Source organism: Spermophilus citellus, assembly GCF_964194105.1.
Source record: "Spermophilus citellus genome assembly, chromosome: 6".
In the NCBI taxonomy this organism is placed as follows: Eukaryota; Metazoa; Chordata; class Mammalia; order Rodentia; family Sciuridae; genus Spermophilus; species Spermophilus citellus.
The window spans coordinates 39,405,634-39,422,550 of record NC_138187.1 but is presented as its reverse complement, the minus strand read 5'-3'; the positions used below and the strand labels follow the sequence as shown (position 1 = coordinate 39,422,550).

Sequence of the window (16,917 nt, the reverse complement as noted above, 5' to 3'; positions counted from 1 at the left end):
GTGTGTGTCTAGGTCTGCAGGTGTGAGTTGGACCTGGGAAGAAAGGGGGCTGCCGAGGAACTGAACTGGATGTTGAAGATTCTTGAAAACTAGCACCCCTCATCCTAGCTTCACCTCACGCCAGTGATGCCACATCTTTGCCGAGTACCACAGGCCCCTTCTCTTCAGAGAGCAGTGATTCTGGGCTTGGGGATAAGTCCTCTGCTAAGGTACAGCAGGATGACCCCATCCCCCAGGTCAATGGGGCATTAAAGTTCCACCATGATGCTGAGCTTCCAGCACCGTCCCCCACCCAGCTCCCAGGAGCTGGTAACAGGCTGACATCTGCCAGGCCCAAGTCTCCAAAGATATGCTGAGAAGAAACCAAAGAATAATAATTCTGAGGGCACCAAGTGAAAGACCCCAGCTGGGATCTCCTAGCAAAGCCACGGGGACAAATCCCAGGTTTCTAGCCAGTTGCTTGCAACCCCACTCCTAAATGTGCAGCCAGGGCTCCAGGGTACAAGTGGGTACTGCAGAGTACCACACTATCCTCTGACATCTCCAGCACCAGCAAGCAGGGCTCCCTCAGCCCCCAAAGCCTGGGGTTGCCCACGTGGACTGGGGCCTAGCCAGCACATCCGTGGGACCTGGCAGGCAGTAAGCGTGGCCGTGACGGAGAGGCTCCGGAGTGTGACTAACAGGCATTGGCACAGACACACGAGCCTCTGGAATCACTGAAAGTCTACCCAGTTGCTAAATCCACAGACAACATTTAGGATTTGCCAGAGCTGCTATTTGACAGCAGAAAATAACGAACCCAGATTTGTTCCACTTGAAAGGGCCTCAGCTGTTGCTACTTAAATCTGTACTGACACTTCCGTTTTCTGTGCTGAGATGATGTGGTGTGAGGGATGTGTGTCACTTACACAAAACAAGTAAGTATGTCTACTCTTGTGTGTAGCAAATGTAACCTAGGTGAATGCACACGCGTATGAACTCCCAGTACCCAGGTTGGCAGTGCTGTCCCCGTCGCTCCCCCACCAGCTCTCCTGTGGCCAGCTGGCCGACTGTGGTCACGGGGAAAGGCTGGCTGACAGCAGCAGGGCCCTCGTGTCCACTGTCTTTCTCTGAACCAACCACTTCAAAAACCACTCCTCGGCAAGTTTCAGAGGACTGAAGGAAAAGCACTTCACACTCAGGAGTGAGAATCAAAAGGAGAAACAGACCCTCGTTCAAAGGGGGTCATCTAAGTCTCCCCTCTCTTCTGCGGCTGCAGGGAGACAACAACGAGCCCTCTGGCCTTGACAGCACTGGTGTCTCCCCCAGGGGAGCTGGAGCAGATGCTTCTGGTGTCTAGAGACACTGCTCTTTCAGCTGGCCCCAGCCCCTCTGTCACTACTTCCCAGCCAGAGGGCTGCCTGATGTTGTCTGAAGAAAACTCACTACAACAATATGCCCCTCGTTCAGGACAAAAGTGAGCTACAAATATGGCTATCTCAAGAGCACCAAGCCTACCTGTGATGCTGTGGGACACTTGAGGCACAACCCATGTGCCTGCCCTGAGCCTGGATGGCTGGGGTCGTGGGGGGAAAGTGAGAAGGTACAGGGGGTGCCATTGCAGGGTTGGGCAGAGGCAGGGAGCGCCAGAGATGCTAGCCCACCCAGTAGAAGAAACAGACCTTAAGAGAGAGACAGGTCTGTGGAAGGAGAGGCGGGTCAGCACCCTGGCCAAGCAAGACTCCCCCACCTGCACAAGAATCTGTCCCTGAGAAGCCAGAGGAGCCACCTGGGAGTCCTGGTTTTACACTGTCTCCCTGGCTGAGTGCACTACGCAGAGCCCCTGCTCACCTGGGGTTGCCTGTCACACATGACCCGAGTGTGGAGCAGCCACCCAGATGCAGGTACCTGTGTGACAGCCATCTCCACCCTCAGCTGCCCCTTGGCTGGAAGTCAGAAGTGCTGCTGCAGAACTGTGGTGCAAAACTCCACCAAAGCCTCTCGACACATGCCGACCAGCTCCCAGCGGCCAGCCACGAAGCTGCTTCTTTCCACAGCTTCGTTCTCCAAGTGAGACAATGGGGACAAGAAGCTTTGATCGTTGAGCAAAAGATGTCAACAATAAAGCTCTTTCTTGAAGTTTAAAAAATAAACCCAAAGCATTCCAGCCCACACGAGCCCCACCCACGCCTGGCCATGCTCCTATCAGCCACAGCATGAGAGCTGCGGGCAGCCAGAGTCCTGGCAGAAGACAGGATGCCAGTCTGTGACAGGAGAGCTGAGTAACACAGTGCTGGCCCATGTTGACAGCCTCAGGCCCTTGGGGCAGACTGTCCTCTGCCCCCTTGGCTAACACCCTGAGGTGCACCTGCCAACACCCAAATCCAATCCCTTCACTACACCACCTGATAACAGGACTCCCAGGGACACGGGGTATGTGTGTGTGGGGGGGTGGGGACAACCACAGGACATACCTGTCTTGCATGGCATTAAGGACTCTGTCAGGTGAGGGGCCAACTAAGCTGGTTCCTGAGCACTTGGTGCCTCCTCCATGAGAGCTGACCTGGGGCCTCCATCAGCCCAGCACTCTCTGGATGCCTCCTCCACGGCCAGCTCCTGGCCCTTGTTCCTCTCATGGCAGACACCAGGCGGCCCTTGGCTGCATGCACTCCTAAGCTGCTAGACATCTTTTGGTGCCTCCCAGTCTCATTCAAATGCCTCTTGCATTGAACACCCGCCCCCCCCCCCCACACACCACCACCACCACTCACACCTCTGTGTTATGAGCTCTTCACCATAGATAGGGCTGCTCCATGAGCTGAGGGATATATGTATAGGAGATATGCTCGGCCCTCCTCTGGCTGGAAACAGTCACTTCAGCTTGGAAGGGTGTCCCACAGCAGATGCTGCCTGGCACTCAGCTGGGGAGAGCTGCCCACCCTGGAGGCCAGTGGTGCTGGCTGCTGCAAATTCAATCATGTTGCTCTTCTACTTTCAAACACATAATGGCTTCCCATTGTTCAGAGAATAAAGACCAAACCCTCACTGGGGCCCAGGCCTGGCCTCCAGCTCCCCTGCCATCCTATGGTTAACCCATGGCCACACACAAATGTATATCCCAGGGGAGCCCCCTGCCCCCAGACACCTGCTCTCACAGCACCAGCACATTCCTCTCCATCCATAATTACAGAGCCAGGATTACCTGTGAATAATGTCCCCCCAAGTCCCCATTAAACCACAAAACTGATGAAGACGGAGAGTGTGCGTCTTGCTCACCACTCCATCATCCTCAGTGCTGAGCCCTGACGGTGCCCACGGCGCACACGCGGTGTCTACCGAGTGAATGACGGAACGAGCGCAAAACAAACAGCCTGGGATCTGGCAGGTCTCCAAAGTGCTATTTATAAGGCCTCCGTCCATATATTAGAAATGCTTCAGAAATGAGGGAGGAAACCTCAAACCTGGAAGGGACCATAACTGTTTTTGGCTCAACACTTCTGGGCCTGGTTGGACCAGAGGCAGCGCACATATTTTCTTGCTTTTACTCAACAACCCTGCAAAGCTGGGGTCATCCACACACTAACCACGAGAAAACAGAACCCACAGGGGAGAAACAGCTGAGGCCACTTTAGCCCTGGGTACCAGGGTTTGTCCCAGTCTGCTGGGCCTTGGCTGCACAACCCAGGGAGGGCCACTCAAACTCCAGCACCAGTGGCCTCACCAAGGGCCACCTGGTATCCACTGGGGCTGTCCTGGTTCCCAGGTCTGTTCTCCTTTCACTCACCAGAAACAGCTCCCTGGGTGAGAAGCCCTGGATGCCAGACACTTGGTCCATGGCATACACTTAGGGCAGAAGGGAGGCTCCCCAGGCACGGCCACTCAGCCACACTCACTCTGCATCCACAGTTGCTGCCTCCCATGAGAGATGCCAGAACTGGAAACTTGCCACTTCGACTAGAAACTGAATGGCAGGGCTGAAGTGTGCATCAGGGGACAGTCAGGAGGGGCTGCTCAGGACCCCACCCACACATCTGGATCTCCTTTAGGACCCTGATACGTCTTGGGGAAAAAGGAAATAAGATCTGGGAACAATCTCAGCCCGTGGTCTCTGCTTACTGAGAAGTGAGGGGTGCTGGATGGCGGAGGTGCAGGAAGCGCATCTAGGAAAACAGTAGCTCAGGGCAAGTGAGCGCGTCCTGAATAATGGACAAAGATGCCCAGCTGACAACAGAAAGCACATCTGGTCAGGCTACTGCTTCTGTAAGCAGTTCTCCTCATCTGCACCTCCCAGTATTCCACTGCTCATAAATTCCTTGCTGCCTCTAGAGCTGCACAAGCCAAGAAGATGGGCCTGTTGCTTTACCTTGCTGGCAGCAAAGGCAGGTCCCACCAGATGCCCAACAAGAGTGTCTGCGAGCTCCTGAACATGGGGGAGGCTGCAAGGCCCAGCTGTCTGCCAGTGCTGGCCAAGAAAAGGATACTGGAAAAGGTCCAGCCCAGTGGAGATGAGTGTCCCTGCAGAGGAACCCAAGCGGGTGGAATGTGATTGAGGAACAAAATGCCATCCAGGAGGCAGTGGAGGAAGGGGTTCTAGTAGACTCCCACTGCCAGCAGCCCCAGCCCCAGCACAGCATACCTGAGTGTGTCCACCTCCTCTCTGCAGAACGGGAAGCTCGACTCAGCAGAGCCCGGCTGGGACTTCAGCATCTTCAGCTCCATCTCCAACTGCGAGAAAACACAGGGCCAAGGGTCAGCAGGTGCAGGGGCTCTGCAGGCCTACAGACAGCACAGAGCCTAGAACCTTGCCTGGCCCCAGAGGTCCCAAAAGTACCATTCAAAGGTTCCCCAGACCCAATCCCCTCCTCATGCTAGGGAACACAGGACAGGGGGCTGCTTTCCTGGGAATCCCAGCAGCCTGAATCTGCAAGGCCACCAGCATGCTACCTCTTGCAAAAATCGCCCTTTCCCTTCCTTAGCACTTCTGTCTGCAGATTAGCCATGGAGTCACAGTCATTCTAGGAATGATGTGGAGAGACACCAAGATCTCTGGGGCAAAAAGGGACACAGTAACTGGAAAGAACATACTCTAAATTTGCCACTGCTTTGAATGAACAGTCACAGTATTTTCTTTCTTTTGCTACTTCAGATCCCTCTATAGAATACAGAAGCTGTAGGCCTCCCCCAGGAGGAATAACACTTGGACACGTCAGGGTGGGAGGGTTAGGGAGTGGTGGATATGAGGAGTCCCAGTAATTTCAGGCTTGAGAATGGGTACTGTCAATGGCCAGCCACTGGCTAGGGACCCCAGGAGCCAGAGGACATGCACTCAGAGCTAACCTCACATGGGCTAGCTGAGGAGGCCCCAGGATTCCAAGGAGCAGCCTAGAAGGAGCCCGAAACTGTGCTGCAGCTGCAGCTCAGAGGCTGTCTGCTAACAAAGTCTGGCCACTCCTCAGTGCAGCCCTCAGGTGCCCTTACCCTTCTCATCCTTGCCAGATGTGGTCCCTTGACCTTGGACTTCTCAGCCTCCAGAAACGTAGGTGGCAGAAATAACTGTTTATTATAAATTATTGACCTCTGGTGTTCTGTGATAGCAGCTACCGATGGACCAAGACAGTGTATTTCAACTTGCCAATGACATTCACTCCTAGCATGCTGACACTAACATGCACTAACATGTCTCCTCTGTGAGGTGTGCACTTGTGCAAGGCCTTGTGCAAACCACAGTTGTTACCGACACAGTTGCTCACTACCAAAGAGCCCTCCCCCTTCCTCTACACTCAGGGGCCGTCCATATACCTTGCAGGTGCCTATCCTGAGAATCTGGTAGAAGTTTCCCTGAAACTGGCTCCACCTGATGCATCTTCCATTTCTCTTTGTTGGGAGAGGGCAGCAAGACAACCGGAGCTATTTCGTGACAACTTTGCTCTTTAATAAGTGGCCTGTTTAGAATTTTTTTTTCTGGATTCAGAATTGATGAGAAACTTTCTAGGAAAATATTATCTATTCCAGATGTTTGTGTTTATTTAAAAGGAGTTGCAATATGGTTCATAATTCTTTCCACAGAAGTCATGTAGAAACCATATTCTTTTTAGGGTTATTTTTTACTTGTCACTTACCTTACCATAGAGGTTTGACATATGCAGAGAGGTCTAAGCCATGGGTGCAAGCTGGGAATATTCTCTGTGTGGGGTGTGGGGGCCCCACCTGGCCACATAGAGTCCTCAGCACCGGAAGCTTTCTAAGCCTTCCCCAGCCAGAAGCATGAACATAATTAGTCCTGCTTCTTATTTTGGGTGGTGATGCTATTACATTTTACTAGAGTTGTGAATAATTCATCTATTTTATTGGCTTCATTTCAAGTAACAGGCACCTGGACTCTTATTATTTCTACTACTTCTTGCTCTGCTGTTAACCACTGCTTTGACCATTAGATTCCTAACTTTTGTCTTACTCGGGTTTTCTTTTACTGCATCTCTGACTTCTGCAGCTGGAGGTTAGTCCATGTATATTCATGATTTCTTGTCCCATGGTATAAATATTTAAACCATGAATTTAGATGTTTCCACTGGCTCTGATGAGGACTGCTTTCAATACAATTGTTTTCTAGATTTTACGCAATTTTGAATTGCATTTCTTCTTTGAACCAAGAATTAAGACAGAATGTTTTGTTCTGTTTGTCTTTGTTTTGTTTTTGAATTTCCAAGCAATAGGAGCCTTTTCTTTTTCTAGTTTTGTTTGTGACTTCAAATTTCGTCACATCACCATTAGAAGAGGTTTTATTCGAATTTACAAAGGTTTATAAAGTTTATAAAGCTTCTCTTTATTACCCAATGTGTGATTAATCTATGGACATTTTCTACGAACACTCTTTAAAGAATGTGTCCTCTAATTCTGGGGACTGGGGACTCACAATACAACTTGCTATGTCACAGACAAGAAGGTAAACTCACTTGCTGCTCACATCCTCAACCATCTCCCCCTGCCCCTCTGCACATGTCAGTTTCCTGAACAGTGGCGCTGTTCTCTGGCACACTGATATCCATCCTGTATTCTACACTGCTTTATGGCTGGAATTTAGACTTGAACATGACCAAAACGACAACCCCTGCTTCTGTGTTTAGGACTAACAGATGGCCCCACAACCCACATGTTTCAGCCTCTTGGTTTTGCTTTGTAATTCATCAGGAAGTCTTTTCCTTTTAATAGAAGAGTTTAACCCACCTATATTTTGATATATGTGTGTCTATTTCTGTGTATGTTCTTGTACTTCCTGTCTTATATTTTTAAAAACTGTATCCCTCTGTGGCATTCTAATCTTATTTACTGTTTTATGTGTTACGTTTTGATACTCAGAACAGTTTGTATTTTTCTTACTGGTTGCTCTTATAGCAGAGGCTCTCTGGTACTGTGCCTATACCGCCCCGTGTTAGGCTGTGCTCATCACATGTCCTGTGCAGTGTCTGTCTGGCCCATCTCTTGTTCACCTCTGTGTTGTCTGTCACTGTTAATTTCATGACTGAGCCAGATGTGCCCAGGTGAAACCTCACATCCTAGTGTGTCTCTGAGGCCACGGGGTGGATCAGCATTGGAATCAGTGGACTCAAAAGACTGTCCTCCCTGACACTGACATGAGCATCAGCATCCAACCCCCCAAAGGCCGAACAGAACCAAGAAAAGGTGAGGCTCTCTTTTTCTGCGTCCCGGTTTAAGCTGGGACATCTCAGCCTCGTGGACCAGGCCTTCAAACCTGGATTGAGTTCCACCACTAGTTTTTCTAGGTCTCTAGTTTGTAGATGCCGACTACAGGACTTCCTAGCTTCCGTATCACACGAGCCAATCCCTCATAACCAATCAATCCACTAGTCTCTCCAGGCAGACCCAAATGAATCGACAGGTTTTGTTCCTCTGGAAACCACTAACACCCAGTTAAACACACTTCAACAACTCAATGCTCTCCTTAGGGTATGTCTTCAATTTCAGCTACTAATGATAAGAAACCCATTTCTCCCTTCCTCTCCTATCTCAATACCTTCTACTAAATATCCAAGCCCTTTGTCACCAGAACGTGTAACAGGTACACTGCTACTATTCTCTTAACTCCGTGCAGCTCTTGTGGCGGGTTTCCCAGGGGTACTACCTTCCTGTGCACCTCCAGTCTGTCCTCTTTCTTGCCTTCCTGCCCCTCTCCTGTTCAAGGCCCTCAGGTCCATGGCCTTCTCCTCTGGCTTTGGGGGCACTCACACTCTACTGGATCATGAGCTTTTACTTCTTGGCAAAACGTGTGCATACAATCACATGCTCGAAGTCTACTTCTTTTCCTGTGACTTTTCCTTTCCTGCTTCTCTCCTTCTGTCTCATAAATGGGCATCCGGATTTTCACTGCTCATCATGCAAGATGACTTTTATCACATCCAGTTTAGCATCAGGTCACACTGGAGAGTGGCTGGGGCCATTTTCTTTTCTTTAATCCAACCTGTTGGTTGTGTTGTGAATTCAATCAAGAGCCACTACTTGTCTCCAGCAAGAAGGGGAAGCTGTGAACTCTCATCAGAGCGACCACTGCTCTTCTCTGCTCAGGCACAGGGTGCAGGGGCCCCTCACACAGCTCCCTGCTATCTTGGGAGCCACACAGGGCCAAGGGACCCACTTCACCAAGGCCTGTTCTTGCCTCTCACGAGGTCCTGTCCAGCAAGGTGAGCGTCATTCAGCCTCTTAAGCTCTTTTCCTGCGTGCCGTGCCCTGGCGGCTCCCTGTGCCCATACCTACATGCTGCTACGTGTTCCTCTACTCGGGGCCACCTGCCTCTGCTTAGGGTGTGGACTTAGCTCTGTTCTTATTTTATTGTTTTGGTTTTCATTCTTCTTACTTTTGAATGATTTCCGGAAATGGAGTGATTTATGTTCAACACCAACATGGAGCCCTTTAATTTTAATCTGTAACCTTAGACTCATAACTAACACACGCTCAGCTCTGTTCTTCTCACTGGGCCAATTCCCTTCCCCCTGAGCCTATACCAGAAAACCTCCCCAGCCCTGTCAGGCAATCCATCTCCTCACACACCCACAGGCCCCCCCTGCCCACGCTGCCATGCTGGCTCACAACTCTATCACCCTCCTCCAGTCCCTCGGTGCGAGACAGTGGCCATCAAGATACACCCAGGGCTCAGGTTTGCAGCTGCAGCCCACTCCTCCGTCCAGCCTCGGGGTGAACTGGGACACCAGCTCCTCCCAGGAGCCTGATGCCCAGACATGCTGTCTAGCTCCCGTTGTCGCTTCTGCCAGACAGAGTACACATGCAGGGAGTTGAGCCAGCACTGGAAGAGAGGACCTAGACTCAACACACTAGCCACCCCATTTAAGAAACAATCTAAACCTACCATTTTTTAAAAGGGAGGCAATGTGTGGAAAGATACTGAGATGAGACCTGTGGAGGGTTCCCAGTGACCCAGCAAACAGCTCTCAGCGTTAACTACCTGCCATCGGCCATGGGGCTTTGCTGGCTGTGCAGCCAGGGCCACGCTAAGGAAGCCCTGAGATGCCCCATGTCCTCCTCCTTGTCCTTTTATCACTAAGGTTCAGCAACAATCTGGGGGCTCCACAGGGCAGGCCCAGAAGAGGCTATAACCAAGCAAGCTGGATTCTCACACCTGGGCAGGTGGGTGCAGGGTAAACACAAGGTCCTTGGGGTTGCTCTCACAGATTGCACCTCCACTCCTCACCTGTGGATGAGACCACCTGTCTTCGAGGTTTCAATGCCAAGTGGGAAACCCTAGACTACAGGCCCTGGGTCAGGGCACAGGCTCGAGCAGGGGATAGACAACTGCTGAACCTGCCCTGCCCCATATGGCGACCCAGGCCTTCTTCCCCCATCCAACACACGCTCTTACACTCACTGTCTAGAGCTCTCACACTCATACAGTCAAACTCATAGACGCTGAGTGTGGCCACGGCCTGTCTTTCTCCCTCTCTGGGTCCCAGTACATTGCACATGAGGCTTCTCAGGTCCCAGGGGACCTGCCCTCACTCTGCAGGCCAGCCTACACCAAGAGAGCATCCATTACCAGCTTTCTTTCAGACACACCAAGCTAATCCACGCTGCTATTACTTGGCCAAAACGAAGGAGAGAAAAAACTGAAAATGCATTAATATTGCAGGCTGCAACTACCTATTTCATACTTCACTGAGAAAAACTTGTGTTTAGAGTCGGTTTAAAAGAACAGTGAACACAAGGACTAATTGGATTGTGTCTTCTGAGAGACCCTGCCAAATGCCTTAGAACCACGCAGCCCCACACTGAAGCTCTCCTCCCTGCCAAAGACCCCAAAGAAGTGATATTCTTAGGTTTTTAACAGGCTGGGCCTGAGCACAGGCCACCAGGTGAGCATGGACACAGTAGGCAGGGCACAGGGGCAGGGGCTCACTGCCTGCCACGGCCAAAGAGCAATTTGTGCACATTACCCTGAATGTCTCCTGTTCCACTCAAATTTAATCTCCTAAAGAGAGGGCTTGTGCTGCCCAACTGCAATTTCTGAGGCTAATATACAAATTGATATTCCTTTCTCTGACAGGCTCTTCTAGATTAAGAGGCATAATTCCCAACAGTGCCTGGTCCAAATGAATCACGGGCCCGTGGAAAAGAGCTGGCAATTGCAGCCCTGGGGCAGTGACCAATGTGGTAGCAGCAAGTCCCTCAGCAAGTTGGGCTCAAGCATGGGGCAGGGCAGGAGCACCTTGGGGACTACACCAGGGGCTACGTCATGCTGAAAGCTCTGACTCAGGAGCAGGAGTTGACCCAGGTTGGCTGGCAGGGGAGAGAGAGGCTGACCAGCCTTTGAAACCAGCGCAGGCACCCATGTGCTCCACCACTAGGGCTCCTCAACCAACACTGTGTCCCTGCCAGCAGCCACACAGGATACAGGTCTGCAGGACCCGCTGAAGGAACATGCCCGTCCCCAGGGAGAGCTCAGCGAGCCTAGACAGGCTGTTCTGAAAATGACAGAAAAAGTGAAATCACGGAGACCTGGCCCACCATTCACCCAGACGCAAATTACAGAGAACTTTCTGGGCTTCTGCTTTGTCTATTCCCTAAAACGGGCCCAAGAGCCTTATCACAGGGCTGCTTATGGAAGAAGTCAGACAGCAAGTTGAAGAGGCCAGCAAATGAACCTATCTGCCAAACACCCTGGAGGACAGGGGCTGGCAGAAGACCACTTATTCCTGTTTCTCCCCTCTCTTCACTTTGCACCAAGTTCATATGTTGTTTACCAAAACATAAGTAAACATGAAACACGCACATTCCCAGGATGGGCAGAACCTAACAGCACACACACTACCACAAAGGCTGCAGCATGGACATACTCGGGTGGCCCACGGAGTTGCACGTGGCGCGCCTCCTATGCTGCTTCCCAGCAGCAGAATACCATGAGGAAACCCCTCGAGCTGTGTCTGGGAGATGGTGGGCTCCTGGAGCCAGTTCACCACCTTGCCTCTCTGCCTCCAGCGCAGACAGATGTAACTGGGGGTGGGTAGCCTCATAATCGTGGCCTATTCTGTGGATTCTGACCACGCTGCAGGGAGGGGCCATTAGGAGGGTCCCTTGTCTCCCCTGGGCACCTGTTCTAAAACCGGGATGAAGCAAAGGTATCCCTCTGCTATGGCCCCCCCAGCCACCAAGTCATTTAGCCAGTTCACTAATCTCCACCAAAAACTGGCAATGAAGCAATGGTGGAGCTGCAGAATGGTGGCCCAGGTAAGCAGGAGCACAGGTGGAAAGCATGGGTTGTGGCCCTGCAGAGACCGCCACATCAGAGCACAGCAAGCCAGGACATGATGACCTGTCATCTTGTGGTGCCCCAGCCCAGGCACAGTGCAGACACCTGCACCACATAGCACCACAGCCCAGAAAGCCTGTGCATTCATGGTTTGCCGACCTTGACCTTCCTCTTCCCCATGAGTGGCAGGGAAAACAGAAGTGGGTCAGACCCGAATGGAATTGCAGGGCTAACCAGTAGCATTGGTACTTTTCCAAACACTGAATAGCATTAATTTGGACCAATTACGTTGACCCAAGTGCTATATAAACCCTTTGACTAGCACATGCAAGCAGCAACTACTTTAGGGTCCCCTCTCACTCTTCGGAAGTTCTGTTTCTACTCAGACTTGAATAAATCCTACTCTTATCTGCACTCATCCTCATCAGTGGATTTCATTCTTCAAATGTGTGAGACAAGAACTCATAAAGAAATTGGTGGTGAGCTGCTGAGGTCTGCTGTAACACTGGAGGGCAGAGCCCACCATTTAAGAACTGCAACCCATTTCTCAGCTACAGAGGCCCTCAGCTTATGCAGACCCCACCCACCCTAGCAGAAGCGAAGAATCTAGTTTCATCCCAAACTCTGGTTTCAACTGATAGCCTCTGTTTGGGCAAGAATGGGCCTGGGTGTGTGCAGGGCAACAGCGACAAGTGCTGCCTCTCGGGCTCCGCTTGGGTCTACCAAGAGCCAGGTCTTGGGGGACCCAGACCCCGCCACATTGTGCTATGTCTTGTCAGGCCAGGGGCCCTATTCAGGAAGCCTCAGTAGAGGTGGCAGGGCTCTGGCTCCAGTTTCAGACACAAGAGCCCAGGCTTATGGTTGACATCAAACCCGGAACTGAAGGTGTTGCCACTTGTATGTATCACCTAGACCAGGGTCAGACAGCTTCTGCAGGAAAGGGCCTATGGATTCCACCTTGCAGACTACATGGTCTCTGCTCATGCAGTGCACAAGCTGCTAGTGAACCGGTACAGCTAAGTTCCAAGAAAATTTTACTTACAGAAATTGCACTGGGCTGGGTTTGGCCTGTGGGCCAAAGTCTGCTCACTCCTGACCCAGACCAAACCATTACCATATGGATGAGAAAAATGTCAATCAGGACAATGGCCAAAAAGCTGAAGAGCACAGTTTGTGGAAATAGCTGGAATGACAGTGCTCAGCACTTACCCAGCCTGCTCCACACGGCAGCCTTCCTAACAGCCCTAAACCTGCATGCGCTGACACAGGGGCTCACAGGACAGCACTTCACTCAGACAAGAAAGGGTCTCCACTGGCACTTCCAAGCAGTCCACCCACAATGCACTGGACATACCTGAGGAAGGAAGACCTGTCTTGCGCTAAGCACAACTTTTGAATGTCCTGCCAACATTCACACTGGTGCCAAAGCTATTTATAATTATCTGAGACTAGCCCAAGAAACATCGCCTTTGGTAAAAATCACAAAATATGTTCTTGTGCACTGTTAGTATCAGCACATTCTTCAGAGCAGCAGCTGTAGTCGTGCTGAGGAAGTACCACTTCCTTTTGTTCAGAACTCAGCCACGAGCTACTCATCACTGCAGAAACCTGTGTGGATGGCAGGAGGTGCAAGTGTCGGCAGCTCCCGCAGAACCCACTCAGCCAGCAGTCCTGAGATCGGCTGCAGTGCAGCGGCCCCACAGGCGCAGGGGACGTTGCCATGAATCCTGGTGTCCTTGTGCCCAAGTCCATACACTGACACACACAGTACATATAGATCACTCTCCTCTTTACTCACACTTAGGACCAGTACAGACGTTGCTACCCCTAATACTGCAGGTGCAGCAGGCAAGGAAGGGGACATTACAACTTACTCATTCTCAAGGGGGATGCTGGGGCCAACAGGATCGAGGGACACCCTGCCAGGCCAAGTCACACACAAGAACAAGTCATAGAGAAGATGGAGATCCACATGTCAGAGTTTTCCAGTCCAACTAGACTATTCCATGGAAAAAGAAACTCAGCGCTTGCCTGGTACTAGGTTTGATCCTCAGCACCACATAAAAATAAATAAATAAAATAAAGGCATGCTATCCAACTACAAATTTTTACTTATTTATTTTAAATAAAGGGCTGGGCTGGGCAACTGGGCAGAAAAGGCATTTGACAAAATCCAATGCATTTTGAAGATAAAAGTACTCAATGAGTAGGAATAGAAAGGAACTTCCATAACATGTTAAAGGACAAAGATGAGCACACATGGGTAACAGCATATTTAATGATGAAAAACTGACTGACAGTTTCCTCTTGAGATCAGGATCAAGAAAAGGATGTTCATTTTTACCATGGTTATGCAGCACTGTTCTGAAATCCAGTCAGGGTCACTGGCAAAAAAAAAAATAAAAGGCATTCAAACTGTAAAAACTACTTATAGATAACATGATCTCACATGTTAAAAAAAAAAACCTCTAAAATTAAATCTATTAGAACTAATAAATGAATTTAGCAAAACTGTAAAATACAAGATTAACATAAAAAAATCCAGAGGCATTTCTATGGACTAGCAATGAACAAATCAAAAGGGAAATTAAGAAAACAATTCTATTTTTAATATTACCAAAGAGAATAAAATACAAGTATGTTTAAGTAAGAGGGTGAAAGACTTGTAATGCTATGAACTATAAAACATTGCTGAAAGAAATTAAAAGAAAACCTCAATATAAGTAAAGACTTTCTGTGCTCATGCTCACAGGTTAGAACACTATTACTGTTAAGACAGTAAGATTCCCCAAAGTTACATACAGATTCAGTGCAACCCCAGTCAAAATCCCAAATGAAAACTTTTTTTTTCAGAAATGGGGGGGGACACTTATCCTAAAATTCATGTGGAACTGCAAGAGACCCTCAATAGCCAAGACAATCTTAAAGGAAAGAACATAAAGTTGAAAGATTTTCCCCAACTTAGTACAAAGCTACAGTGATTAAAACAATCTGGCAATAGAATAAGGAAAGATAAACAGAACAGAACTGAGTCCCAAAATAAACCTAAATACCTATGATCGATCACTTGATTTTGTTTTGTTTTGGTTTTTTGGTACCAGAATGTTTTAGTCAGCTTTTTCACTGCTGTTGACTAAAGGATCTGACCAGAACAACTATAGAGGAGGAAAGGTTTATTTGAGGGCTCACAGTTTCAGAGGTCTTAGTCCACAGAAGGCCAGCTCCATTCCTCAGGGCTGGAGGTGAGGCTAAACATCATGGCGGGAGAGGGTGGTACAGGGAAGGAACTCCCATCACGGTGATCAAGAAGCAGACAGAGACCCCACTCTCCAGATACAAAATATATACCCTGTAGCCACATCCCAACTCCCACCTCCTCCAGCCACACCTACCACTTCAATTAATCCCTACCGGTGAATCAAATCACTGATGAGGTTAAGACTCCTACCATCCAACCATTTTTCCTCTGAACCTTCTTGCATTGTCTCACATGTGAGTTTTGGGGGGACACCTCAGACCTAAACCATAACACAGAAATTGAACCAAGGGGTACTTAACTACTGAACCATATCCCCAGCCTTTTTTATATTTTGAGACAAGGTCTGACTAAGTTGCTGAGGCTGGCCTTGAACTTGCGATCTTCATGCCTCAGCCTCCTGAGTCGCTGGGATTACAGGCGTGCACCACTGTGCCTGACTCAGTTGCTTTTTAACAAGGATGCCAAGACCATTGAACAGGGAAAGAAGAGTCTCTTCACAAATGGTTTTGAGGCTACTGAACATCCACATACAAAGAATCAAGTTAGACCTCTACCTCACACCATATTAAAAAATTAACTCAAAATGGATTAAAACCTATATGTAAAAGGTAAAATTACAAAACTCTTAGAAGGAAACATAGGAGTAAATCCTCCTAACTTTGGATCAGGCAATGACTTATTAAGATATGGCACTGAAAAAAAAACAATAAAATAAGACTTCATCAAAACTAAAACTTTCTGTATAACCAAAGCACTTTATCAAGAGAATAAAAAGACACACTACAGATAGGGAGCAGGTATTTGAAAATCATAACCCTGACAAAGATTTAGTATTCAGAATGCACAAAGAACTCTTGTAACTCATCAACAAAAAGATGGCCCAGTTTAAAAATGGGCAATGGAGCCGGGCATGGAGGCACATGCTGACCACCAGGGAGGTGCAAATCAAAGCCATAAGATACCACTTCACACCCACTAGGGTGGCTCCAATCTAAAAACAAACAAAACAAAACAAAACAAAAAAAACAAACCATAAAACGAGTGTTAGTTCTCTCACTCCTGATATGGTACTTTCTGTCTTCCCACTTTCTTTCCTGATTGCTTTGGCTAAGGGTTTATCAATTTGGTTGATCTTACAGACCAGATTTTGAATCTGATTTACACAATCCAAAGGTACATGCAAATAAGATGAAAACAACTGAATTTCAGGTAGGACAACTGCAGTTTTTCTAGGAGAGGAGCAGAGAGCGGGGCCAAGGCCAGGACTGTCCAGATACCCAAAGCAGGAAACAGCTAACACTTTAAGGTGGAGCTCTCCAAGCAGATGGCATAAAACCCAGACTGCAGCAGAACCAGGCATGGACTCCTGTGAGAGCTGCCCACACCAGCACAGAGCCCAGGAGCCTCCCTAGGTCATGATAGCCCAGTGCCCTAAACCTGCCCCGTGCTCCTGTCCATAGGTCCCTCCTCTCTGTGCAGGCCTAGCCTGCCAGCTGTGCCCTTAGCCCCAAAGCTTCATGGAACTTTAATGCTAATAGTACTCATGGCTGCCTCCCCCGCATGGCAAAATCTTTAAATAGAGACTGTGTATTTCAGTTTAATTTGAGAGTATGCATGGTTTGATCCCAGAGGCCTTACCTAATTCCACAAAGTAATAACCAGTGGAAAAGCTGGGCAACTTGCTCCCCCCACACTCAATGGCAATTCTAATTAACGTGACCACTGCTTCGCACCAGAGGCAGCATGCTCTTCCATGTGCACACACCCATGCAGTGTCACGTGAACTTGCGATCTTCGTGCCTCAGCCTCCTGAGTCGCTGGGATTATAGGCATGCACCACTGTGCCTGACTCAGTTGCTTTTTAACAAGGATGCCAAGACCATTGAATAGGGAACTCGACGACATA

At 49.3% G+C, this 16,917-nt stretch overlaps 1 protein-coding gene across 2 annotated transcripts in view; it reads right to left on the bottom strand.

Moving 5' to 3' along the window:
- MAD1L1 (mitotic arrest deficient 1 like 1) overlaps positions 1-16,917 on the bottom strand; it is a 356,498-nt gene that overhangs the window by 131,859 nt on the left and 207,722 nt on the right. For both annotated transcript variants that reach the window (XM_081297224.1, XM_081297225.1), the window contains exon 14: positions 4,616-4,704. In XM_081297224.1, coding sequence (XP_081153350.1) covers positions 4,616-4,704 — 89 coding nt within the window. The remainder of the gene's footprint in view (positions 1-4,615; positions 4,705-16,917) is intronic.